The following is a 25,905-nucleotide window of genomic DNA, read 5'->3' on the forward strand; positions in this document are numbered from 1 at the left end:
ATGTTGTAGGAGAATAGTTCTCTCTTATCACAGACACAATTTATAGATGGAGCTCACTTACTTATAAAAAATAAAAATTGAGCTACATAGGAATCGATGGATGTGTAGAAAATAAAATTACTCCCCAACAACATGAAAGTAGTTTTTCCATAAATATATAGGATTTATCGTTTCTCAAGTCACTTGAGATAACTTTATTTCTGGTCACCCTAGTTCTGGGGGCGTTAAGAGAATTAAAGAAACAAAAATACTAAAATACCCTCCATTAATTCTCTTAATATCTAAAATAACGTAATTTTAGAATGGCCGGAGATAAAGTTACTTCAAATGACTTGAGTAATATTTTTCTTTTGATATATATATATATATGGAAAAATATTGTTTCATGTTGCATAAGAATTCAATTTTCATGTTGTGACCCTTCGATTTGCGTGCAAAGCTTTTTTTCTTTTTTAAATAAATATGGGGTCCACTACTAGTTGAGTCACAACATGAGAATTCAATTCTCATGCAACATGAGAAAATCAAACCCCTATATATATAAATACAGATATAATTTATTATGTCACAATTATTAATTAATTATTAATTCTAAATAAATTATAACAGTTAGATTTGTAAAAATTAACGATTAAGGTTTAATGTCAAACTTTTTAGTTTGATGCCAGTATAAAAGTATCAAATCCAATATACATATATATATATATATATATATATATATATATATATATATATATATATATGGCTTATCACTTCTCAAGCTGCCGGAGATAAAGTTATCTCCGACTACTAAATCATAACCGTACAAAGATGAATCAATGGTGATAAAATAAGAGAGAGAAAAGGGGAATCATAATCATTCAAAGGTAAACCAATACATATAAGGAAATAAATAATCAAAACGACGTAGTTTTGGGATGGCCGAAGATAAATTTATCTCAAACAGCTTGAGAAATGTTTTTCCCATATATATATGGGCTTATCATTTCTCAAGCTGCCGGAGATAAAGTTATCTCCGGCTACTAAATCATAACCGTACAAAGATGAATCAATGGTGATAAAATAAGAGAGAGAAAAGGGGAATCATAACCATTCAAAGGTGAATCAATACATATAAGGAAATAAATAATCAAAACGACGTAGTTTTGGGATGGCCGGAGGAGATAAATTTATCTCAAGCAGCTTGAGAAATGTTTTTCCCATATATATATGGGCTTATCATTTCTCAAGCTGCTGGAGATAAAGTTATCTCCGGCTACTAAATCATAACCGTACAAAGATGAATCAATGGTGATAAAATAAGAGAGAGAAAAGGGGAATCATAACCATTCAAAGGTGAATCAATACATATAAGTAAATAAATAATCAAAACAACGTAGTTTTGGGATGGCCGGAGATAAATTTATCTCAAGCAGCTTGAGAAATATTTTTCCCATATATATATATATATATATATATATATATATATATATATATATATATGAGGAATGTTATACTTACAACCTTTTTTTTTACAACCTCTTACAACCATATCTTAACACCGTTGATTTTCGCCAATCAACGGTTATCATTTTCACATATTAAATTCATTAATTAATTATTAATCCACAATAAATGATAACCGTTGATTGATGGAAATCAACGGTGTTAAGATATGGTTGTAAGAGGTTGTAAAAAAAAGGTTGTAAGTATAACCTTCCTATATATATATATATATATATATATATATATATATATATATATATATATATATATATATATATAACATCTTTTGACACTAGTATCAAATTTAAAGTTTGACACTTTATATGAGAACCATTAGATAAAAAAAAAATCAACGACTCTGATTTGCAAGCATGTGACACCATTGAACTTTTTTGATCTAATGGCTCTCAGATGAGTGTCAAACTTTAAATTTGACACTGATGTCAAATGATTCTACCCCATATATATATATATATATATATATATATATATATATATGGGTCAAGATCATTTTATACTAGTGTAACTTATATTCTTAATCTTGTCCATTGATCTCACTTATATCTAAGGAGTTCAAATTTTTTAGTAATGTGTATGGCTCAAACTTTTTTACAATTTTTTGCAAATTACACTATGTACTCCCGGAAGTACATAGTATAACCTAGTATACTTCGAGAAGTACATAATATAGTTACATTTTGTAAATATAACTCTATATATATATATATATATATATATATATATATATATATATATATATATATATATATATATATATATATATATATATAGGGATAGGATCCGTTTACAAACTTTTTTTGTAATTACACCAGGGCATGTTTGGTGCATAGTATAGGATAAGGCCTTATAGTATAAGACCTGATAGTATAAGGCCTGATTGTATAAGACCTGATTGAATTTTAATACTATCAAGCGTTTGGCGCGGTATTGTATAAAATAATATATTGTATAAGATAATATCATCTAGTATTTGGTAATGCACTGTATAATACTATATATGATAAAAATAAATATTTTTAATAAAAATATCCTTTAATAAAGAATTTATATAATTCTTCAAAAAATGTCATATGATATTAATTTTTATAAAAATTTATTGATTAGTGTGTCCAAAATATAAATTAATTTTTATAAAAATAAAAATATTCAATATTTTAAAAATTAATATATTGAAAAATAAATTTTTATTTTAATTGATTAATATTAAAATAATATATGAATTTTTAAGAACTACATTAGTCAACGATGTTAATACATCAATCTCTTATCAGGTCTTATCCCTCACCCTTAGGCCGGATTAAGTTATACATCGTTTTGATGTATTAAGGGATTACGCTGTATAAGCTTATACTATACGGTGGTCACACCAAACAGCTGAAAATGTCATAACGTATAGTATAAGCTTATACTATCATGCCTTATACGTCATACCAAACAGGCCCTAATGTAGAACCAGTCGTACACTGTGTGATTAATGTAGGACCGGTCCTACATAGTGTAGTTTGTAAACAAAAAAGTTTGTAAATATAACACTCCTTATATATATATATATATATATATATATATATATATATATATATATATATATATATATTAGTGTGAAATTAATAACGCTGAATAAAAATTGAACCCTTATTACCAGTTTACCACAACACAAAGAGACGAAACAAACTACTGTCTTATATTCTTTGAACGTTGCTCTTCTCCAAATATATCACTGGTTCAAGTAATATGCAAAATCTGCCAAACCGTCCTTAGCCGTCTGTGACGGCAAAATATAGCTCTGGTAACCCTCGCCCTGAAGTCTTATAAATATTCGTGTTCGATCTCCATATCGTATGTATACAAAACAAAGAAAGAGCTATAGTTTAGTTCATACAGTACTGAATCAAGCATGGCTGTTTCTCGCATCCTCATCCCTGTTTTTCTCACTGCTTCCATCTTATCAACCATGGCTGTAGCAAAAGAATTCGTAGTTGGAGATGACCGTGGTTGGGCAACTGGGTTTAATTACCAAGCTTGGGCTGCAAACAAGATCTTTCGTGTTGGGGACACACTTGGTAATTAAGCTCATTCAATTCATTTTCTCCCTTAGTCATGTTCATCTGATCTATTTTGTTTCGAGTTTACAAAACCTTTCTTCTAGTCCTCGTGAATAATGCATAAACAATTTTATATATATATATATATGGAAGGATCCGTTTATAATTTTTTTTTATAAATCACAGTAAGTATAACCGGTCATACATTCTTCAATGAAGTATGACTGGTCATACTTAGTATAGTTTCTAAACAAAAAGTTTGTAAATATAACCTTCCCATATATATATATATATAGATATATATATATATATATATATATATATATATATATATATATATATATAGGTTCGCTTTTTCTGCAGTTACTGCAGATAAATTATCTGCAGTAAGCCCAATACGACGTCGTTTTGGAACGGAAATTATGGTATTTTTGTAATTTTAATTCATTTCAGGGTTATAATAGTCTTTATATTTATAATGTTTTAAAATTTCACTACCAAAACAACGTCGTTTTGAAAAAAATGCAGATAACCTATCTGCATTAACTACAGAAACATTTTTCCCTATATATATATAATCTTTTATCAATAATTGGTAAGCATATGATACCATTGATCAACTTTGACTCAGTGTCTCCTACAATATGAGACTTGTATTCTCACATGCACACACACACACACATATATTATAGGGTCTTTTGACAACTCATTTGAGAGTCATTGGATCAATAATTGGTAAGCATATGATACCATTAATCAACTTTGACCTATTGTCTCTCACAATATGAGATTTGTATTTTCACACACAACACACACACACATATATATATATATGAGGTAAGTTATATTTACAAACTCTTACAAAGTATATTATATACTATGGATAATATATACTTAAGTAATATTTACTACCATAGTATATATTTAATTTATAAAAATTTGTAAACTTTAAGTAAGATTCCCTTTGATACTGGTGTCAAATTTTAAATTTGATACCTCATCTGAGAGCCGTTACATCAAAAATGATCAACGACATTTATTTGTAAGCATGTGACACAATTGATCTTTTTTTATCTAACGGCTCTCAGATGAGGTGTCAAATTTGAAATTTAACACTGGTGTCAAAGGATCCTACTATATATATATATATATATATATATATATAGGTTAAATATTTCTACAGCCACCTTATATAAGGTTGTCTACAACTATCCCTTTTTAACTAAGTCTGACAAGACATAAAAATTGTATTTTCTCTCTTCGTCATGTCAGCCGAAAGTGACTGTAGACATATTTATTCATACATATATATATATATATATATATATATAACTTTTAATTATTTTGTGATAAAATTTTTTTATTAATTTGTAGTATTCAACTATCCTCGCGGGAAGGACAATGTGACGAGAGTGGGTGGAAATGACTTCATACACTGCTCAATTCCTCCATTAGCACCAGTACTGATTAGTGGACATGATATGATTGTATTGGGAAGCACAGGGAGAAGATGGTACATTTCTGGTTTTTATAATCACTGCAACTTAGGCCAAAAGCTTGTCATAACTGTGCTGCCACCAGAAGGAGCATGGTCTCCAACATCTTCACCCTCATCTGCACCAGAAAGAGCAATATCGTCTCCAACATCTTCATCCCCATCTTCACCAGAAAGAGCAATATCGTCTCCAACATCTTCACCTTCACCTTTACAAGAAAGAGCATTGTCTCTGACACCTTCCCCTTCACCCTCACCCGTTAGAGCAAAATTGTCCCCAACATCTTCATCTTCCCCTGTGCCCCTTAAAGTACCCTCTCCGCAAGCACCATGGACTGCTAGTGCTCCTCATTATGGTCGTTGGGTGCCGAAGAAGCTATTCAAAATATTTGAATAAAATTCAAAAGCTGCCTCGGATTGGATTTTGATGTGTGTTGTTTCAGAATTTCGAGGACAGGGGTTATTTTTATTTTTCTAGTTACTAATAATTAATCCCTTCTTTATTATTGGTTATTTAGTATGTTAGTGAATGTATTCAAGAAGAGTTATGTATTTAAACAAAAACCATCAATGAGGAAATGGAATTGATGCCGTTTATAAGGTATGCTAATAATGAATTGAAATCTGACATAGCTCTTGCTGTATTTCTGAGATTGGGGTTGTATTCGTTTTCGTGTCTTATACTAAAATGAGATTAGACTATTTAGCTATCTTATGTAAATGCATAAAATTGTGTGTCTACAAGAGTTGGCATAATGGACGGGCCTATTGATAAGTGTCAAACTATGCTTTTAATATCAAATATAGTGCAAATATTAATTAATATAATTAAAAATATAGTGTTAATTAATAAAATCTTAAAGTTTAGTAAAATGCCAACAACTAGATAAGATCCTAATCCTTTTTATTGTTTCAGGTTGTTTCATACTAAGAATAAAAAATTACTAACCTGATGAGGATGGAAAAGCAATTGGTACGGCAAAAAGATAAAAGAAAAATCAGAAATTAAAGATTTGAAAAAGATTTGGTCACGCTCGCTCTACTACTCGCTTCAGCGAGCAAGTAAGCGAGAAGCATAATTAAGCTCGCTCTATTGCTCGCTTCAACGAGCAAGTGAGCGAGAAGAAGAAAAATTCTCGCTGAGCAGCTCGCTTCAGCGAGCTGATCCAGAAATAAAAGCTCACTTTAACTCTTTAAATAGAAAGCGACTAAAAGTCGTAAAGGACATTTGGAAGAGGAGGCAGAGGAACGGTCAAAGCTTCACCGTGGAGACCGAGTTTTATTTTCCTTTTTACTTATTGTTCTTGTTTTCCTGACTATGTCAGGTTAATTTTCTTTAAGTAGTTAGGCGAGACGGAACCAATGGGTTCTTGAACGCTGTTTGCCTTTCTTATAATTTATATTCATGATTTAAAGTTATGCAATCAATCTGTTTCTTATTGATTAACTTTTTTTATGAACTGATCACTCGTAGATAAACATATGAGTCATGCATGACAATAGGGATGTTGGTGTATCGATTCCGATTGTTGATTGCTAGAGTTTGTATGATCTAGGGATAGACTTATGAATTCTATAACCGTATGTTCTTGCATTAATGCTTACTTTATGAAAAAGTATTAAGGGATTATGCTTTTGAGTGGTGTAAAGGGTTAGATTACCAAGGGATTGAGAATTATTCAAAATTAGAAAGAACTGTTAATAACTGGATCTTGAATGTAATTATAAGAATAGATAAACTCGTTAAAAAAACATTGGGGAAGTTGATTCGTAACTACATCTTTTATTAAAATTTAAAACCAATTTTCTAGCATTATTATTTCTGAATTTAATTTCTTAAATCTTGAAAACTAAAAATAAGTTTAAAAACTCTGTTTTAATTAAAATACTCTCAAACCAATCTTTTACGATCGATTCAACTTTAATTAAATAGATAAATTAGTGCTTGGTCATCAGTCCTCGTGGGATCGACAATTTTTTCTTATAACTTTATGTACGACCGGTGCACTTGCCGAAGTCGCAACACCTACCTTCAATTTATCAAAAAGGGGCAGATCGGGTTGATTCGTCATTAATGAGTGAGCTAATATTAACCTATTTTGTTTTGAGGCTTATTGGTGAATCAACTCGTTTAAAAAATATATTTTAAAATAAATAAATAAATTGTACTAATATTCTATTTTTAGTCTCTAACATCTAAATATTTCTCAAGTTTATAAAAATGTATCAAGCAATAAGTCAAAGGTAAAAGAATTATAACTTCATTTAACATAACTATACAAATCATATATTAAGATTAATTAATAATTTCAGTATTATTATATAACAAAATAATGATATCAAGCATGTGAATGCAAATGAACACATCATTGCATCCTATAAGAAGGAAACATAACATTTGCACAGAAAGATAAAAGTAAGATCAACAATTCTATGAAGAGGTCAAGATCCAAATTCATCATCCTTGATACAATAAAATGCACAGAAGATAGAATCAAGGAAATTTTCTCTTGATTAGAAACATAACTTCCATAAGAAGGCTTATTTTGTCCCAAAACTCAATCCAATCTCCGAAAAATATAAAAAAAATAACTAACGTTATCTTAATTCATTGCGCAAATGATAATTCATAAAAAAAAATACTAAATCATGATATTTTTTTTCTTTAATTTAGGAGTTTTAAGCCTCCTCTTTGCATTCAAAACATGGTGAAAACAAGGTTTATCACATGTGATAAAGATTTTTTATTACTAAATGTATATTAATAAGTTGTAACATTAAAATGTAATTAAAATGATCAGTTTAATATTTCTTATGTTATAAAGTTATTTCTACTCCAAAAATGACAAATTTAGGGCATTTTAAAAAAATTAATAATGCTATATTGAAATAAAACTTCCAAAAAAACTAGATTTTTCTAAGGGATAATTATTCTGCCTACCTTTGCCTACCTCTCTTAACATCGTTAGATTACAATCTCATCCAATGATGGAGATTTGCGGAATAAAATAAATTATTCTTCCCTTTCTTTCTACTTACTACCTCTCACACTCTTTCTCTCTCCTCCCCTTTCTCTCTTTACAACCAGAATTTATATTTGAATCTAAATCCAATCCATGATTAATGGCATGATAATCCTGCTAGATGAATATAATTTTCAAAATTCCTTGAATCTGATATAATTGAACACGACAAAAATCACAAAAATACAAAAAAATGAAAACCACGAAGAATCCCTTCCTTTGAATTAATCCATGATTACAGTAACGTTCCTATTTTGCTATTGAAATTTGAAATCGAATCAACTTATCTCCTTCTTCTTATCTTATTTTTCACCTTGAAGTGGGGAAATGATCTTTGTTCTCTCTATTTTACGCCCAATAACAAGCATACCTGATCTCATAACATAGGGCATCTGGGTTTGTTTCTTCTTAACACCCCTTTTCAATTTTTTATGTAAATGCTCATAACAATGGTTGGGTTGGATTAATTGAGAAAAAAACTTGCACCTTTTTTTGATGTTGAAGCGCCAGTAAAGAGAGAGAAAGGAGAGGAGACAGAGATAATAAGAGGCAGTGAGAGAGAAAGAAGTAAAAGAGTTTATTTTATGGGGTTTTAGTTTGTCCTTTAACATGACCAGAAAAATTTTCCTACACACACAACATTTTATGAGGCCCACACTTTTTAAAGCAAAAAAAAACTATGGCACGCAAAACGAATCTCTATAACATTACACAATCACTTTTCCTACAACATAACTCTTATAAAACCCTTATTTTTTATAGTAAATCTCCACCATTGGATGAGATTGTAATCTAACGGTATTGAAAGGGGTAGGCAAAATAAGAGTAGGCAGAATAACCTATCTCATTGTCTATATAGCTGAAGTAGTAGATATCGAATAATACAGAATAACAAAATTTTCTTATTGCAGAGCAATATACATAAGGGATATGTTATTCTACCTATCATTTTTTCTGCATACCTTTGCCTACCACTCTTCAATACTGTTAGATCAGAATCTAAAGAAGAGAGAGAAAGATAAATATTAATTAAGAATCTAATCTAATGATCTTTTAGAGTGGTAGGCAAAGGTAAGTAGAAAAAATGGTAGGTAGAATAACTTATCCCTATAAGAAATTTATCGATTTATAGTCTCTAAATCACTAACTAATTTCTGCACCAATTAAATGCTAGGATATCCATCGTTCATAATAAGTTCTTAAAGAAAAGCAGTTTCATTAACAATTTATTGAAACTCAATTGATTTGGTTCGACCAATATATGTATCATTTATAAGGGAGGCCTCTCCCAAATATTATTTTCTTCATTCTTAAGCAATATATGTATCATTTATCACTAAATTACAATAATTTGTTTGTTAAAATCCTTTTTTATTTTATTTATCGTATATATACTTTTATATAAATTCAGTTCAAGCGGTTAAATCAATAATTCATTAGTCTAATACCTCGATTGAGTTAGTGATTGATATTCGTGACTAATAACATTATTTTGATGCTCAAAGAGACCTATAACTAAGGGAAAACAATATTTTAAAACTTACCAATAGTTGTTGGTTTTTTTATTTATTTTGTATCATGGTTCTGTCGTGTGATGTCTATATCAACTCGTATACACACTTTGATTAATGGATAAAACTTAGGTAAATAATGTTATTCTTAAACAAAAAAACAAAAAAAAAAGTGTATTTCTAGCTATTCTGCTTATGTAAGCTTTAGAAAAAAGAACGAGATGGCTATAAAGTAATACGTATTATTTTTATTAGAAAACAACAATAAATTTTTCAAAACAATTAGGATATTTACAAGAATTTTACTTAAGTTTTATCCTTGATTCATCCACATTTTTCCTGTTCAATGGAAGACTATATATATTCACACAAAAATTAGGATATTTACAAGAAAATTTCTTGTAGCTTAATTGAACATGTGAAGTTTGTGAGGGAAAAAGTGATGATTGTTTTCTAATTTTCAAGATATTGTGTTACAGCTTAAATAAAGTTTACAGGAATTTAAATTTGGATAATATATGAAAGTAATTAATATAAACTTACTACAAATATTATTAAAACCTAATAGAAAACTCTTATCCAAATATTAAGAAGCATGTTTATTATAATTTATAAATTATGATTTGATGAATTGGAAATGTAATTTTTCACTCTTCATTTTGTCTCAAATTATTGTTAAAGAACCATAATTATGCTTAAATACAATTCAATCATGATTTTGCTAAACTTATTACTCGTAACATTCAATTTGTACTCTCCATATCAGGATGAACTTGTTATATTACTTAAAAGGACTTGTTTGGATGAACTTAAAAATAAAATAAAATTATGCATTATTTTTTTGGAAGGACTTATTCCCCCCCCCCCCCCCCCCCCCCCCCCCCCCCTCCAAATAGTCAGAGCTATATTCGTTTGCATCCGTACATAAAAAACACTTTTTCAAAAAGACAAACAGAACAAAGGGATATTTTATTTTTGAGTACGCTTTTTCTACTGTTAGTGCAGATAAGTTATCTTCGGTAAGTCTAATATGACGTCGTTTTGGGCAGAAATCATGGTGTTTTTGTAATTTTAATTTATTTCAGGGTTATAATAATCTTGATATTTATAATTTTTTAATATTTCAATACCAAAATGACGTTATTTTAATAATAAATACAAATAACTTATCTGCAGTAACGCTAAATGTTTTTCTCTTTATTTTTATCAACAACATATTAGAACTTAATGTACAATGGATTGCCTCGAAGTACATTAGGTTAATGTAAAGTACAGGTCATGAGTGTGCAGTACAAACAAGCATAATTACTAAAAATTTCTAAAAATTAATTTTAAAAAGTTAATTTTAATCCTAAAAATTTCAAATTAATTTTAAAATTTACTATTTTTAGTAATTAAATATAATCATAAAAGACCCAATTAACATTAAGTTTTCAAACACATATATTAATTATTTCATAAATTTTAAGGAATAAACTATATTAAAAATCAATATATTATAATTATCGTGTATTATGTGGTGGTTATATATACCATAATATTAATCAGTTACGTAACTTGTATGTTTTGGAATTTGTACATTTTGTACATGTACGTTTGCAAGCCTAAGAATCAGCGCATGACAGTAATACGAAGGTGCAGAAGGCAGGCCAAGGGAAACACATTCCACTCTTTACGTATTTCCCTTTGAAACTTTCCACATGGCATATATTGAAGAACTCACCATTCCAAAACAAACTAACAAAGGAATAAGCATATTTTTTATTTTTTTTTGAAAAAATGTGTGTTATTTTAAAGGATATAAAGTTATGTTATTTTAAGTGAGAGAAAGAGATAGATAAAGGAGGAGAGATAGTGAATAAAAAGAATGAAGGTGTGAGTCCCACATCTTTGTGAGAGTGAAATAATATAAGTTATGTCATTTAAAAGGATAAACATTTTTCTTAATTTTTTTTTTATGGTCAAATTGCTTCAAAGTATAATTCTACTAAGAATTCCTAGTACTTACAGTTGTCCCCTCCTTGATTAAGTCAAAAAATTGTTTTTTACTTGTAAATAAGATCTCTGCTGTGAAACCTCATCATAGCAAAGGCCGGCCTTATCCGGTTAAACCCAAGCTCCCTACACCAATTCGAGGCTTCCATGTTTATCGTTAAAATCAATATACATGTCCTATATATATAGCCAAAGTTGACATCTAACAATTCATCTAAGCAATAACATTTGCTAGCTATAGTCGAGGACTTGTTTGAGATTTGAAGCACGTAGCTTTAACTATTTATTAGTTCAAATCAAATGGCTTTTTCTCGCATTGCGTTATTCCTAGCCATCTCCATGGTTTTGTTTTCGTCAGTTGCAATGGCAACTGATTACAATGTGGGGGATCAGAGTGGCTGGACTCTTGATTTTAACTACACACAGTGGGCCCAGGACAAAGTTTTCCGTGTTGGTGACAACCTTGGTACGTAACAAAATTTCTACTTACTCAGAATTTTGGCACTTATTGACGTATAATGAGTTGTTGTACTTGTTGAATTTTGTATGGATGAATGTTTTTTATCACTTTTGTTTTAGAAAGCGTTATGTATTTATATACATTGTTATACTACTTTTAAAAATTTGCCTAATTAGGATAAGAAAATTAAGATAGAAAGACTTTAGAGTTTCTTTATTATTGTTAAAAAAGATGTGATGTAAGAATGATAATTATTGTTTTGAAAAATACTATGCAATCGATCAGAATTCTTTTGGTTGAACTTTTACTAGAACTATATGATATATTATTGACTTTAGAATAAATTATTTGGGTATATAGAACGTGTAGTCAAATTAAGATGAAGTCTTTCTCTGTGATCTATTAATGGTGCAGTGTTCAATTATAACAACTCAAGACACAATGTGTTCAAATTGAACGCTACACAATTCCAGAATTGCAGCTTCCCACCATCAAATTCAAACAATTCACTTTCAACCGGAAATGACGTTATTCAACTGAAACTCGAAGGGAAGAAGTGGTACGCTTGTGGCGTTGCAAACCACTGTTCTGATCATCAAATGAAGCTTGTCATCAACGTTGTATCCGAAGGTCCTGCACCTGCTCCTTCTTCTGCTGTTGTTTCTTCTCTATCTGGGGTTCTTATGGTAGCCATCGTTGCTATTTCAGCCTTCTTCGCCTGATAGACAGTGCCACTTCTCGATCGATCTTTGCTTTGTTATTAAAACAAAAAGTTTACGTTGACCCCTTATTGTCATCTTTGTTTGGGTTTGTTTTTCTGAATTATACATGATTGTATGAATAAATTATGATTATTTATTGTAATGTTCTTGTGCCGAGTGTCTCGAACCACATTTACTAAATAGCTTGCAAAAATCTTGGTTATAACTTTTTGGATGGTATGTTTTTTCCTTCTTGATTTTTGTTAAACAATTAAAAAGACGAACCACTTTGTATTAAAGCGTGGCTCAAAGGGTGAGAGTGCCCAAGGCCTTAATGCCACATTAGTTGACTCATACAATTAATGTAGGACTATATATCTCAACACGCCTCCTCACGCAAGAGTCATTTGGGCTAGAAGCGTGGCCCAATTTTTAGTTTACCTTTTGTGCTTTTTTATTTTTAATTCCACTTTTTTAAACAATTAAAACGAAGAAATCAAAGCGTGGCTCAAAGGGTGGGAGTGCCCAAGGCCTTATAAATGCCACATTAGTTGGCTCATACAACCAATGTGGGACTATATATCTCAATACGCCTCCTCACACAAGAGTCCTTTGGGCTAGAAGCGTGGCCCAATTTTTAGTTTACCTTTTGTGCTTTTTTATTTTTAATTCCACTTTTTTCTTTTTTTAAGTGGGAGGCGGTTCTGATACCATATTAAAGAACTTTGGGATACACCATCCCAAAAGCTAGCTCAAAGGTGGGAGTGCTCAAGACCTTATAAACTCCACATTAGTTGCTCATACAACTAATGTGGGACTATATATCTCAACACTTTGTGTATGGCAATCACGCCACGTATTTCATAAAGGCCTTTGTTTGGTGAAGATCAATATATAGCGAAGCTCCAAGTGTCCAAATAGGTACACAACATATATTAAGCACGTAACTTACAAACGAGACAAAGGTCCAATTTATTCGCTATATCACGCGAGAAATCAGAGTAATTCTAGTTTTGGGCATAATATTTACAAAATTGCAAGAATGCAAATAGGGCATTGTTGCCTTTTTGAGCATAAGAAATTAAAAATATGATGAATATGTTTCTGAGATAATTTATCTCATGCAGCATAAAAAAAAATAGTTGAAACCTATTAAAGAAAACAGATAGAAAAAAAAAAGATATCACCCACTTTAAATTTTGTATGCCAACAACATAAAAAATATATTTCTCTAAAAATATATTCTTATGTAAATGTTTGTCGTCAACAAGTAATTAAATAGTGAATAAAATATTATTTCCACAGAAAATTGGCAAGTTAATCAATGCGAAGAGTGCACTAGTTATAACTTCAAGAATTAAGGACAAAATGGTTAATTAAGTTGAGATTTGAGAAAAAAATAAGTAAAAAGAGTGATAAAAAAGAAATAGAAAGTATATCAAATCAAATCCAATATAAAAAATATATCAAATCAAATAAATAATGAAATTATTGGATTACTAGATTAGAATGACACACATACATACACATATAACTATATACTAAGGATAATATATAGTTATAATGTTAAAGTTATTATTATTTTTTCTTTCTTCGGACACTTTGGGTGTGCATGACAACCATTCTGTTTCCTGGCATTGTTTCTGAAAAGAAACAATTCTTTTCTATTTCTGTGCCTTAGAACATTTTTTAAGAAAAAAAATGTGTTTGATAACATGTTATATTTTTATTCTGAGAATGAGAATTGCGTTTGATAACACAACAAATAATATAATAAAAAATAATTCCTATCGAGCATAATTTTTTTTGGATCATCACTTTCCTTTTCATATGGTGGCGGTGGCGACAGAGGTGGTACTGACGACAGTGGCTGCGGCAATGGTGGTGGTAATGGTGACGATGGTGGTGGTGGTAATGGCGGCGGCGACGGCGGTTGGTGGTGTGGTAGTGGTGGCATGGTGGTGTTGGTGATGACAGTGACTGCGACGATGGTGGTGGTGGTGGTTGGTGACGGTGTGGCAGTGGCGATGACGTGGTGATGGCATGGTGGTGGGGGTGGTGGTGACGGCAGTGGCAGTGGCTGTGGCAATGATGGTGGTAAAATGGTGGTGGTAGTGACGGCAATGGCTGCGGCGTGGTGGTGGTGGTGACGACAATGGCTACGGCGATGGTGGTGGTGGTTGGTGACGGTGGCGTGGTGGCAGAGGCGATGATGCGGTGATGGTGGTGGTGATGGGCATGGGGGTGGTGGTGATGGTAGTGGCTGAGACAATGATGGTGGTAATGGTGGTCGTGGTGGCGGTGGTGATGGCAATGGCGGTGGTGGTGGTGACGGCAGTGGCTGCGGCGATGGTAGTGGTGGCATGGTGGTGGCGGCGGTAATGGTGGTGATGACAGTGGCATGGTGGAGGTGGTGGCGATGACATCGTGTTGGTGGTGGTGATGGTGACAGCGGCATCGTCGTGGTGGTGGTGGTGGTGGTTGTGACGATGACATTGGTGGTACAACGGCGGTGGCGACGATGGTGGCGGTGGTCATGTCGGGATGATGATGGTGGTGATGATGATGATAGTGGTGAAGAGTAATTGTGAGAAATAAGTGTTTCTCATTTTGTGCCCAGGAACAAAAAAGCAGAAATTTTTTTGATTCTTTTTTCTGTTCCCGAGCACAAAAATTAAACCGGTTCATCCCGGGAACAAAAAAATAAACCGATTTTACCAAACGAGTTTCCTATCCATTTCTGTTCCCGGGAACAGAAATTAAAAAAGAATTGATAACTTGTTTGCTGACGTAGAGAGAGAGAAAAAATAACTTTAGTATTATAACTATGTACTACTCTTAGTACGTAGTTATAAGAGGTGGTTGAGGTAAGTTTATCTCAAATTACCCCCATATATATATATGGGTTTATCGTTTCTCAAGCTTCTTGAGATAATCTTATCTCCAACTATTAAATTATAACCGTACAAAGATGGATCAATGGTGATAAAAGAAGAGAGAGAAAAAGGGAATCATAACCATTCAAAGGTGAATCAATTAATATAAGGAAATAAATAAATAAAACGACGTAGTTTTAGGGTAGCCGGAGATAAGATTATCTCAAGCAGTTTGAGAAACGATAAGCCCTATATATATATATATATGGGTTTTATAAGAGTTATGTTGTAGGAAAAGTGATTGTGTAATGTTATAGAGATTCGTTTTGCGTGCCATAATTTTTTATTTATTTTTTTGTTTTAAAAAGTGTGGGCCCCACAAAATGTTGTGAGTGTAGGAAAGTTTGTTGTGTTATGTTAAAGGATAAAATGAAAACCCTATATATATATATATATATATATATATATATATATATATATATATAGAAACATGTTATTCTACCTACTTTTTTTTGTCTATCTTTGCCTACCACTCTCCAACATCCTTAGATCAGAATCTAAAGAGGAGAGAGAAAGATAAATGTTAATTAAGATTGTGATCTAATAGTCTTTTAGAGTGGTAGGCAAATGTAATCAGAAAAAAAGATAGGTAAAATAACATATTATATATATAGGGAAATACTTTTCTTATGTTGTAGAAAAATAGTTACCTCATGTTGTAGAAATAAAATTACGAGTGGGAGCCACAGGTAAGAGGAAGAGAAAAAAGAGTGGTGGGACCCAATCTTTTTTATGTGTGTAGGAAAATTATTTATCTCATGTAAAATGAGATAAACATAACCCATATATATATATATATATATATATATATATATATATATATATATGGAGAAAATATATTTCTACAGCCACTTTAGATAAGATTATCTACAGCTACCCAAAAACTATGTCGTTTTGATTAATAAAAAGTGTTTCTGTCAATGTTGTTAAAATCGAGATCTTAAGTAAAACCGGAAGGAGATTAAAAAATCGTAAAACGTAAAATCGTAATGTAAAAAAATCGTAAAAAATCATAAAAACGTAAAAGCGTTTGGAATATTAGTAAAATCGTTTTGATGAAAAAAAATCGTAAAATCGTAGTGATAAATCGAGATTTTAATAACAATGGTTTCTATAATTTTAATTGAATTAATGAAGGATGTTTCAGTAAAATGCATATGATAAAAAAATAAATAAAATTACAGAAACACTCTTCATTAATTCACCTAAAATTATAGAAACACCCTTCACTAATCAAAACGACATCATTTTTGAGGTAGCTGTAGATAACCTTAATATATATATGAGGAATGATCTGTTTACAAATTTTTTTGACAAATTTTTATAAATTACACTATTTTCTCTCGAGAGAACATAGTGAAACCTAGTGTTCTCCCGGGAGAAGATAGTGTAGTTTGTAAACAAAAAAGTTTGTAAATATAGCCTGCCTCTCTCTCTCTCTCTCTCTCTCTCTATATCTATATATATATATGAGGCAGGATCTTTTGACATCGGTGTTAAGTTTGAAGTTTGACACCTCATCTGAGAGCCGTTAGATCAAAAAAGATCAATGATTTTGATTTGTAAGCATGTGACACCATTGATCTTTTTTTATCTAACGCCTCTCAGATGAGGTGTCAAACTTCAAATTTGACACCGGTGTCAAAGGATCCTACCTATATATATATATATATATATATATATATATATATATATATATATATATATCAATTTCTCCCTCTTTAGCAATTGGTCACGAGGATGCTGTTGCTAATAATGTTGTAGTGATGTTCATTGCCCAAAACATTTTTTTTTTTTGCGAACTATCTTGTTAGTTTACTTGAGTTTTAATCAAACATATTCCCATGCCCATTATGAAATTAGAAATAAAAAAAAAGTCCAGGTTTAATCAAGTTCCTTGCTCGAAAATGGCTAGTAAACAAATAAGGCATATTTATTTTATGAAAACCAATATTAAACAAACTCAGTTAACTACTAGAAAAAAATTGTTCAGCAACGGAATTGTTATAGAATTTTCATCTCAAATTTTATTCTCGTAATTATTTTTCGTCATAAATTTCCTCACAGATGAGATTTGCGATGAAATTTATTACGAAAATTGAGTTAGCCACAAATTTTGTGATGCAAATTTTATTGAGATTCCCTCGCTAAATAGATTTTTTTTCTAGCAAATTTTAAGCATCTATGTGTTCAATCACATTCAAAGAGTACTCTATCTACTCAGCCAATATGAGTTTTAGCTTATGGCTTCATAAACAAATACAAACACTGCAAACATTGCTCCTTTCCATAAAAATAAAGGAATACAAGCAAAATTAAAAAAAAAAAATACTAAAAGAAACGATCTCAACAAGCCAATAGGAAGAGGGAGCATCCTTCCACAACAGCTAAGGCTCATTGTCTTCTCCAAAATCCCAGCAAGAGTCCAAGATGAAGACCTCTTAAACATAATGGAATATATATTTTGATGATGACGGGTTTATAAAAAGTCCCAAATTGAAGTTGGAGTTTGAAGATACAAGTGGTTAGGTATTTTTAGAAATTTTGTTACACACTATTATATCGTATAGTATCTATCTAAGCTTCATTGCATGTCAATACATATTATTGCATATCATGCTAATTTCATAATAAATAATAATGATTTTGATTTTGATAAAAATATGTTTCAAAAATATTAAATACAAAAATCAATTAAAAATCTGTTTAAAAAAAAACAAAAGGTAAAAGTAATATAATAAAGCTAAATCAATCATATATATATATATATATATATAGGAAAAAAGACTTCTTATGTTACATGAGAATTCTCCTCTCCTACCAATCTCACTTCGATATCCGTGCCAATCACTTTTTCTGTTTTTTATTTTTTTCTTTAAAGTGGGCCCCACTCCTTTCTCTCTCTGTAGGAAAATTTGCATTTCTCATGCAACATGAGAAATTGCAAGCGCATATATATATATATATATATATGAACTTTAGGTTTTAATATAGGGGAATGATATTGTGACAACCAAGTTGTGTTACTACCAAGTGACTACCAATCAATCTCACCGTTAGATCGATTATGTTGATCCAACGGTTATATTTATTTCCATCTTTGTATGGTCATGATTCCCCATATTTAAAGTGAAAGCATTAAATATGAGAAATCATAACCATACAAAGGTGAAAATAAATATAAAGTATTAAATTTGGAGTATCATGCCCATACAAAGATAGAAATAAATATAACCGTTGGATCAATATATTCGATCTAACAGTAAGATTGATTGGTAGTCACTTGGTAATAACACAACTTGGTTATCACAATATCCTTCCCCTTTAATATAATATATAATAGTAATAAAATGTGAAATTGAAAAATTACTTCACTGAATACAAAAAAAAGGAACTTAGCCTGTCATTGTCAACGTTGGTTTTATGCTTAATGAAGGATATACAAAAAGTAATAAAAGAAAAGTGTGAAAAGGCACTACATCACATATACCAAGAAAAAGACATCTGAAGCAAAAGAAAAGTTTGCTTTCTCTCACTTTTGATAACAACGCTCTTTACTCACTCACAGTCTCTGTTCTTTGAAATTTTTCAATTGGTGTAGAAAATAAAATTCTTCAAGCAGTTCTCTCTGTTCTTCGACATTGTCAAGAGTTTAGGAAGCAAGAAAATTTTTCAAGAGAAGAAAATCTTCTCAAAACCAGATCACAATTTAAGAGTAGGCTAGATCTCTTGATATCTGAAATATACTGAATATTTGGTGTTCTTGTGAGAACAACTCATATAATCTTTTGGGGTTTCATTTTGGTAAACTCTAATCTACTCATAGTCTTGGTTAATATTTCTATTTGAACCCTATATTCTGAAATCTTGAAGAATTTTGGTTAAGCATGTTAAATCTGAATTTCTGGTTTCATTGAGGCATATTGTGTTTAATTCAGATTTTCTTGTGGTTCTGTGTTAGAAGATTAATCTAGAATTAATTCTGATTTTATATGAAATTTTGAGATAAATTTCAAATATGATTTTTTTAGTTATAATTGTGATATTTTCTGTTTAAATTAGATTTCTTGGTACCCATTGTTTAGAAAATTAATTGTGTAATATCCAAGCTCATTTGTGCATTAATTTTAGAGATTTTGATACATATCTCATTGGTTTAATTTTCTGCATATGACATAAATTTGTGGAGCTTAGTTTGATATTACCTTGATATATTTGGTGTGATAGGACACTGTATTTTTGGATTATTTCACTTGTTACACAGTTCTGAAAAATTATGTATTGATTGTTAAAGTGAAGTAGTTGTGTGCTGTAAATCTGTCCTAGGTGTGTGGGTGCAACCGAGTGGGTTGGCGACCTTGTACTTGGCTTGAGAGTGTGTCTCAAGGCTTGGAGCCTCAAGAATCCACTAGGGAGAGTGGAAGTCTTGTGTGAGAGGAGTTGGTGAACTCCGTAGGTTCAGCTTGAGAGTATTCTCAGAGCTTGGAGCAGTGTAGGCACTAGGAAGATTTTTGATATCTTGTTTGATTGCTTGTGTGACGCGTGTTTGTAAAACAGGTACACTTGTGATAAATAAAATATCTGCAGCTACTTCAGTCTGGACGTAGCACCCTACTTAGGCTTAGTGGGTGTGAACCAGGTAGGGGTGTTCATCAACCGATCCAAACTGATTCAAACCGCGGTGACCGAACCGAAAAACCGATAACCTAATAAACCGAAAACCGAAAAAAACCCGCAAATTTTAATTGGATTGGATCGGTTTTTGGATGGGTTGATGAAAACCGATCCAATCCAAACCGATCCAATATATTAATTTCTCTCTATCTACTTGGGTTTTTCCCCAATCATAGCCCAAAAATTTATAAACCCAAGACCCATTAACCCATCAACTAAATCCAAGAAAAAATCTATTAACATCTCATTACCAAAATTTTATCTTTGTAGAGCTTCATATCTCATTGCCCAAAAAAAAGTTATATTATAGTTTACTAATGCTTTTGTATTTCAAAAAAAAAAAAAAAAGAATTACAAAGTCAATATATACAAAAGATGTTATTTGCACAAAAATCATGAAATAAATTTTATGATTTTCAAAACACCAAAAACCGATCCAATCCAAACCGAAAAAAATTGTATTGGATCGGATCGGATTTGAAAAAAATCCAAACCGAATGGATGATTATATGATCAAACCGAAGGGATTGGATCATATTTTTCCTTCTAAAACCGATCCAATCCAGACCGTGAACACCCCTAGAACCAGGATATATCGTGTGTCTCTTGTCTCTCTGATTTGATTTCTGAATATTTTGTTGAGAGACTGACAGTTACTCTGATTCTGGTTTGAAAGTGTTGTAGCACCTTACTGATTCTATTATAATTGCTGTAGCACTTAAACTGATTTCTGGTATTTGGAAATTAATCATTTTCTGTTTTGTTTAAGAAAATTACATTGTTGTCTTTATACTCTATAAATTGCTAAGGTACGCATTCTGTTACTACATTATTTTTAGCATTGTGAAAAATTATTTTGGACATATAGGGACTGAATAAAAATTGTGTAATTGTTTACTGAATTCAAACAAATTTTTGAAAAAGTTTAAAATACCTATTCACCCCCTCGAAGTGTTCCGTAAGCATCCTGTGTAAGAAGCCACTTGCCAAACACAAGATTTTTCCAAGTGTTTGTGATCCTCTTTTTAAAAAATCCAACCTTTTTTTTTTTCTGCACCAAAAAGCAGTGCCTTAGTACTTCGTTGTGAATGTTGCCAGCCTTCGCTAGTAGTCAACCACGGCCACCAACAAGTCCCCACCATTGGCCACCCATCACCATCAAACAACTCTCTATCTCCGCCAGCCATGCCTCACCACCACTGCCAACCACATCGCCACCCGCTAGTCCGTATTACTCGCATCATTCGTGTTAATGTTATTTAAATTGTTTTTGTCGTGTTACATATATATAAATATTGATAATCAATTTAAAATTTATTTTTACAATTTATTTGTTGAAGATTTAATTTTTTCCATTTTGGAAAATTTTGCAGGTTAGTTATGTATTTAATATTTTTTAGAATTATGACTTCTAATTTTTTTTAATAATTTAAAATAAAACTAACATATAAATAAGTCAAATGAAAAAATAGTTTAAAAATCTCAAATTTAAAAAAGTTTTATATAAAATTAGGGGCAGGTTGTAAGAATAAAAAATTTTATATTTAAAAAACTTTTTATATTTAAAGCAATTAGGTTTGGTCTAATGACGAGGAGTTTGGATAGTTTGTATTAGGTTGTGTTCAATTTCTAATTGTATCCAAAAAAAGTTTTGTATTTTGTTTTATTCATTGATTTATTTGTAGTTAACAGCTCACATATTTAATAAACCAGAGTTGTTATATATAAATAAAATTAATAATTAAGATTGAGAGTGCAACTTATATTGGTGTAAAATGACCATGACCCGTAATATATATTATAAAGGTTTTTTTTTTTTGAAATTTTATAAAGAGTATTTATGTCTATTTACATCTTATTCCGATATTATTTTAATCCACATCAAACAAATAATAAGATTATATATAATAAGATAATATAATCTTATCAGTTTGTTTAGAATACATATCAATCACAAGATAAAATATGAGCAAGCTCATATACTTTTCTACTCTGATCCAACATTATTATCTTATTATTATTTGTCTTCATCCTATTATGTCTATCAGATGAGCCCTTATCTTTACATTTACATTTAAAAAAAAAAAAAAAAAACTCCTCTTTTTCATCCTTACATTGTAGGTACACATTTGGAAGCCTAAGAATCATATGGAAGTGCATAAGGCAGGTCGAGGGAACAAATCTACTCTTTTCCCATTTCCCTTCGACATGTTCCACATGGCATATATATTCACCCATTCCAAAACAAAAGAAGTAACATATTTGTTTACGGTGCAGGTTATATTTACAAACTTTTTTGTTTACAAACTTTTACAAACTACACTATGTAGGACCGGTCCTACATTAATCACACAGTGTACGACCGGTCCTACATTAGTGTAATTGCAAAAAAAGTTTGTAAACGGATTCTGTCCCTTTGTTTATAGTCAAATTCGATCAAAGTATAATTCTATTCATGACTCCTAGTACTCCATCACAACTGTCCAACTCATTGTTGTAAATGCCGGCCAGATCCGATACCCCACGCGCCCCTCCTCTTGCAAGGCTTCCATATGTATATTAAAATCAATATGCATGCAAGTCCTATATATAGCAAATGGTGTGAGCTAACAATTCATCTAAGCAATAACATTTGCTAGCTATATTCAAGTACTTGTTTGAGATTTTAAGCACGTAGCTTTTAACTTTCTTAGTTCAAATCAAATGGCTTTTACTCGCATTGCCTTACTCCTAGCCATCTCCATGATTTTGTTTTCCTCAGTTGCTATGGCAACTGATTACGTTGTGGGAGATCAGAATGGCTGGACTATTGATTTTAACTACACACAGTGGGCTCGGGACAAAGTTTTCCGTGTTGGGGACAACCTTGGTATGTAAACAGATTTCTATTTAATTCAGAATTTGACTGGCACTTAATAATTTGTCGTGCTCACTAACTTTTGTGTGGAGGAATGTTTTTTTTTTTCTATCATTTTGTTTTCTATTATCTAGGGCCTTTGATTATATATTTTGCACTTATTTTAAATAAAATTATTATTTCATCCCTCTTCTCAAATTTTATATATATATATATACCATTTTTTTTCAAATTATATATTAATTTATTTCTGTTTAATCAAAATTTGATCAATGCTTGTTGGAGTAAATAATTTATCAAGAACTAGAGTTTAACTAAATTTGGATCAAATAAGAACAGATTGATGTATAATTTGAGTAGATATAATTTAAGAAAAGAGACATAATAGTAAAAAAAATAATGTAAAATAGGGACAAAATTATCAATCAACATGTTATTTACATATTACATCATTATACTATTTTTAAAACTTGGCATATTTAGGATAAGAAAAGATGGAATGAGTGTGTACTACAAATGGCTTTTTATTATTATTATTCCAAAGCATGCGACGTAAGGATGGTATGATTAAAATGGCGCGTAAATTATTATTTTTTTGAAAAATTATATGCAATTAAAATTTTTTGGTAGAATTAATAGAATTAGTTGATATGTATGTTATTGACTTTTAGATAAATGAGTGATATGTACTACTTTACGTTAATTAACAATCACCATTAAATTTTGGTGGATTCTGTTGGAATTCTATCAAGTACTCTATGGCTGTGTAACATTTATTTAATCTAACAACAACCATTAAATCTACTAAAATTCTAAATATTTTTTACTAGTGCTTTTAACACTAGTATGATGTAAGTTAGTTATTCTATTCACACATTATTTCTTGCTTTCATATATATTCACACTGGTCACTGGTGATGAACAATTAATTAACCAACAGTTACCACAAGAATACATGCTAAATGGTGTGCAAAATTTGATGTAAAGATGTACATTGTTTGTTTCTATTATGTTATTAGGCGAGACTTTTTTTTTTGGTATATAGAACCTGTAGTCTAAGATGAACTCATTTATCTATTAATTTTGCAGTGTTCAATTATGACAACGCGAAACACAATGTGTTCAAAGTGAATGGTACACAATTCCAGAATTGCAGCTTTCCCCCACCAAATGATGCACTTACAAGCGGAAATGACGTTATTCAACTGAAACTTGAAGGGAAGAAGTGGTACGTTTGTGGCGTTGCAAACCACTGTGCTGTTCATCAAATGAAGCTTGTTATTAATGTTGTATCCGAAGGTCCTGCACCTGCTCCTTCTTCTGCTGTTGTTTCTTCTTTATCTGGGGTCCTCATGGCAGCCATTGTTGCCGTTTCAGCCATCTTTGCCTGAGAGAAAGTGCCAATTCTGGAGCTTTGTTTTGTTATTACAACAAGAGTTTGAGTCGACCCGTTGTCAAGTTATTGACATATTCTTTGTTTGAGTTTTTTTTCTTTAAATTTTTTTCTGAATTTTACATGATTGTTAAATGAATGATGATTATTTAATTTAAAGTTATTGTACTGCAGTATCAATGATTTTTTTCAGTTTACAGCTCTAAGGATTGTCGAACATGTTCTTGAATCTTGATCTTTAAATTTTATAGATAATTTTCAATTAGACATCTTACCAATTAAATATCAGCCATGGTCAAATAAGATAAAAAAATTCAGTTGTGATAGTCAAAATTTAAATAAGTAACAGTTTATCATACTTTTTATGAGTAACATATAAAACTTGTATAAATATTTACTAAATTTGTTCAGCAATTTAAGAGTGTGCAAAAAAAATCAAATGAACTGAATTGAATTGTGAATTGATCCAAACTACACTAAAAAAACCATACTTGAACTGGTTCAAGAACTGAACCGTTTTCTTCTAACCGCGGTACAAAAACTGAATCATTTTTTCAAAATTGGTTTGATTAAACAACCAAATCACATTACCAACTTGGTTCAGTTTGGGCTAAAAGCAGAACTAAACTCAAACCAAACCACATTTTTCCAAACCGGTTTTAAAAACTGAACCATTTTCTCTGAAGAGGTTGAAGAACTTAACCACCTTTTAAAACTGATTCAGTTTACCCGAATTGAACCAAACTGAAACGTTCACACCCCTACTTGGCATGCCTTCACCTGTACTAGTCATATGCAACTTGATCAAATTGATGACCACCTTAATCTACATAAACTTATATAAACATTCACTAAACTTGAATAACGTAACCTTTCATCTATTTATGACTCGCTAATCTATATATAGTTATACATTGATCAGAGTTGTTTATAACTTTAGCAAATCAGTAATTTAAAAGTTATAACCATTTTGGATATCCATTTAAAAAATAAATTAAACAATTGTACATTGTAGGAATTCTATTTAATTTGTAGGACCTTGATATATCCACTAGAGCTTTGCTAATGTTGATTGGTAATTGAAGCATATGCTTTGTTGAGATATATAAAATCATTAATTTAACCTCACCTAACAGCTTAAGCTTTTGGGTTGAATTGATTTTTTACATGGTATCAGAGTCAAAAAAAGTAACATCCGCCGAGACAAAAGAGCGACGGAGACTGGGAGAGTAACACCGATAACCTTTTTGTGTCCGAGTGTAACCAAGGAACACACATTTGTGAGATTTGGCAGACAACTTGTCACGATTGG

At 30.9% G+C, this 25,905-nt stretch overlaps 3 protein-coding genes across 3 annotated transcripts; all 3 read left to right on the top strand.

Annotated features, from left to right (window-relative positions):
- The first annotated feature begins 3,400 nt into the window (after positions 1 to 3,400).
- On the top strand, positions 3,401 to 5,440 carry LOC133289420 (blue copper protein 1a-like). Its single transcript, XM_061487348.1, has 2 exons — positions 3,401 to 3,566; positions 4,923 to 5,440. The coding sequence occupies exons 1-2, from the start codon at positions 3,401 to 3,403 to the stop codon at positions 5,438 to 5,440; spliced, it is 684 nt and encodes a 227-aa protein (XP_061343332.1).
- A 6,432-nt stretch (positions 5,441 to 11,872) lies between these two features.
- On the top strand, positions 11,873 to 12,754 carry LOC133289396 (blue copper protein 1a-like). Its single transcript, XM_061487316.1, has 2 exons — positions 11,873 to 12,038; positions 12,447 to 12,754. The coding sequence occupies exons 1-2, from the start codon at positions 11,873 to 11,875 to the stop codon at positions 12,752 to 12,754; spliced, it is 474 nt and encodes a 157-aa protein (XP_061343300.1).
- Positions 12,755 to 23,046: 10,292 nt separating this feature from the next.
- Positions 23,047 to 24,591, top strand: LOC133289395 (blue copper protein 1a-like). The gene is made up of 2 exons (XM_061487315.1): positions 23,047 to 23,212; positions 24,290 to 24,591. Exons 1-2 carry the CDS (start codon positions 23,047 to 23,049, stop codon positions 24,589 to 24,591), a joined length of 468 nt encoding a protein of 155 aa, XP_061343299.1.
- The last annotated feature ends 1,314 nt before the right edge of the window (positions 24,592 to 25,905 follow it).

This window comes from Gastrolobium bilobum, unplaced genomic scaffold (genome assembly GCF_033153095.1).
Source record: "Gastrolobium bilobum isolate Gb01-03AN ecotype WA unplaced genomic scaffold, APGP_CSIRO_Gbil_v1 utg3711, whole genome shotgun sequence".
Classification (NCBI taxonomy): domain Eukaryota; kingdom Viridiplantae; phylum Streptophyta; class Magnoliopsida; order Fabales; family Fabaceae; genus Gastrolobium; species Gastrolobium bilobum.

What these genes read in the sequence shown, in the direction of transcription:
- LOC133289395 (XM_061487315.1), top strand. Translation starts at nt 23,047, where the DNA reads ATGGCTTTTACTCGCATTGCCTTACTCCTAGCCATCTCCATGATTTTG. An exon ending in CCGTGTTGGGGACAACCTTG is followed by an intron (nt 23,213 to 24,289) that starts GTATGTAAACAG and finishes TTAATTTTGCAG; the next exon opens with TGTTCAATTATGACAACGCG.
- LOC133289420 (XM_061487348.1), top strand. Translation starts at nt 3,401, where the DNA reads ATGGCTGTTTCTCGCATCCTCATCCCTGTTTTTCTCACTGCTTCCATC. An exon ending in TCGTGTTGGGGACACACTTG is followed by an intron (nt 3,567 to 4,922) that starts GTAATTAAGCTC and finishes ATTAATTTGTAG; the next exon opens with TATTCAACTATCCTCGCGGG.
- LOC133289396 (XM_061487316.1), top strand. Translation starts at nt 11,873, where the DNA reads ATGGCTTTTTCTCGCATTGCGTTATTCCTAGCCATCTCCATGGTTTTG. An exon ending in CCGTGTTGGTGACAACCTTG is followed by an intron (nt 12,039 to 12,446) that starts GTACGTAACAAA and finishes TTAATGGTGCAG; the next exon opens with TGTTCAATTATAACAACTCA.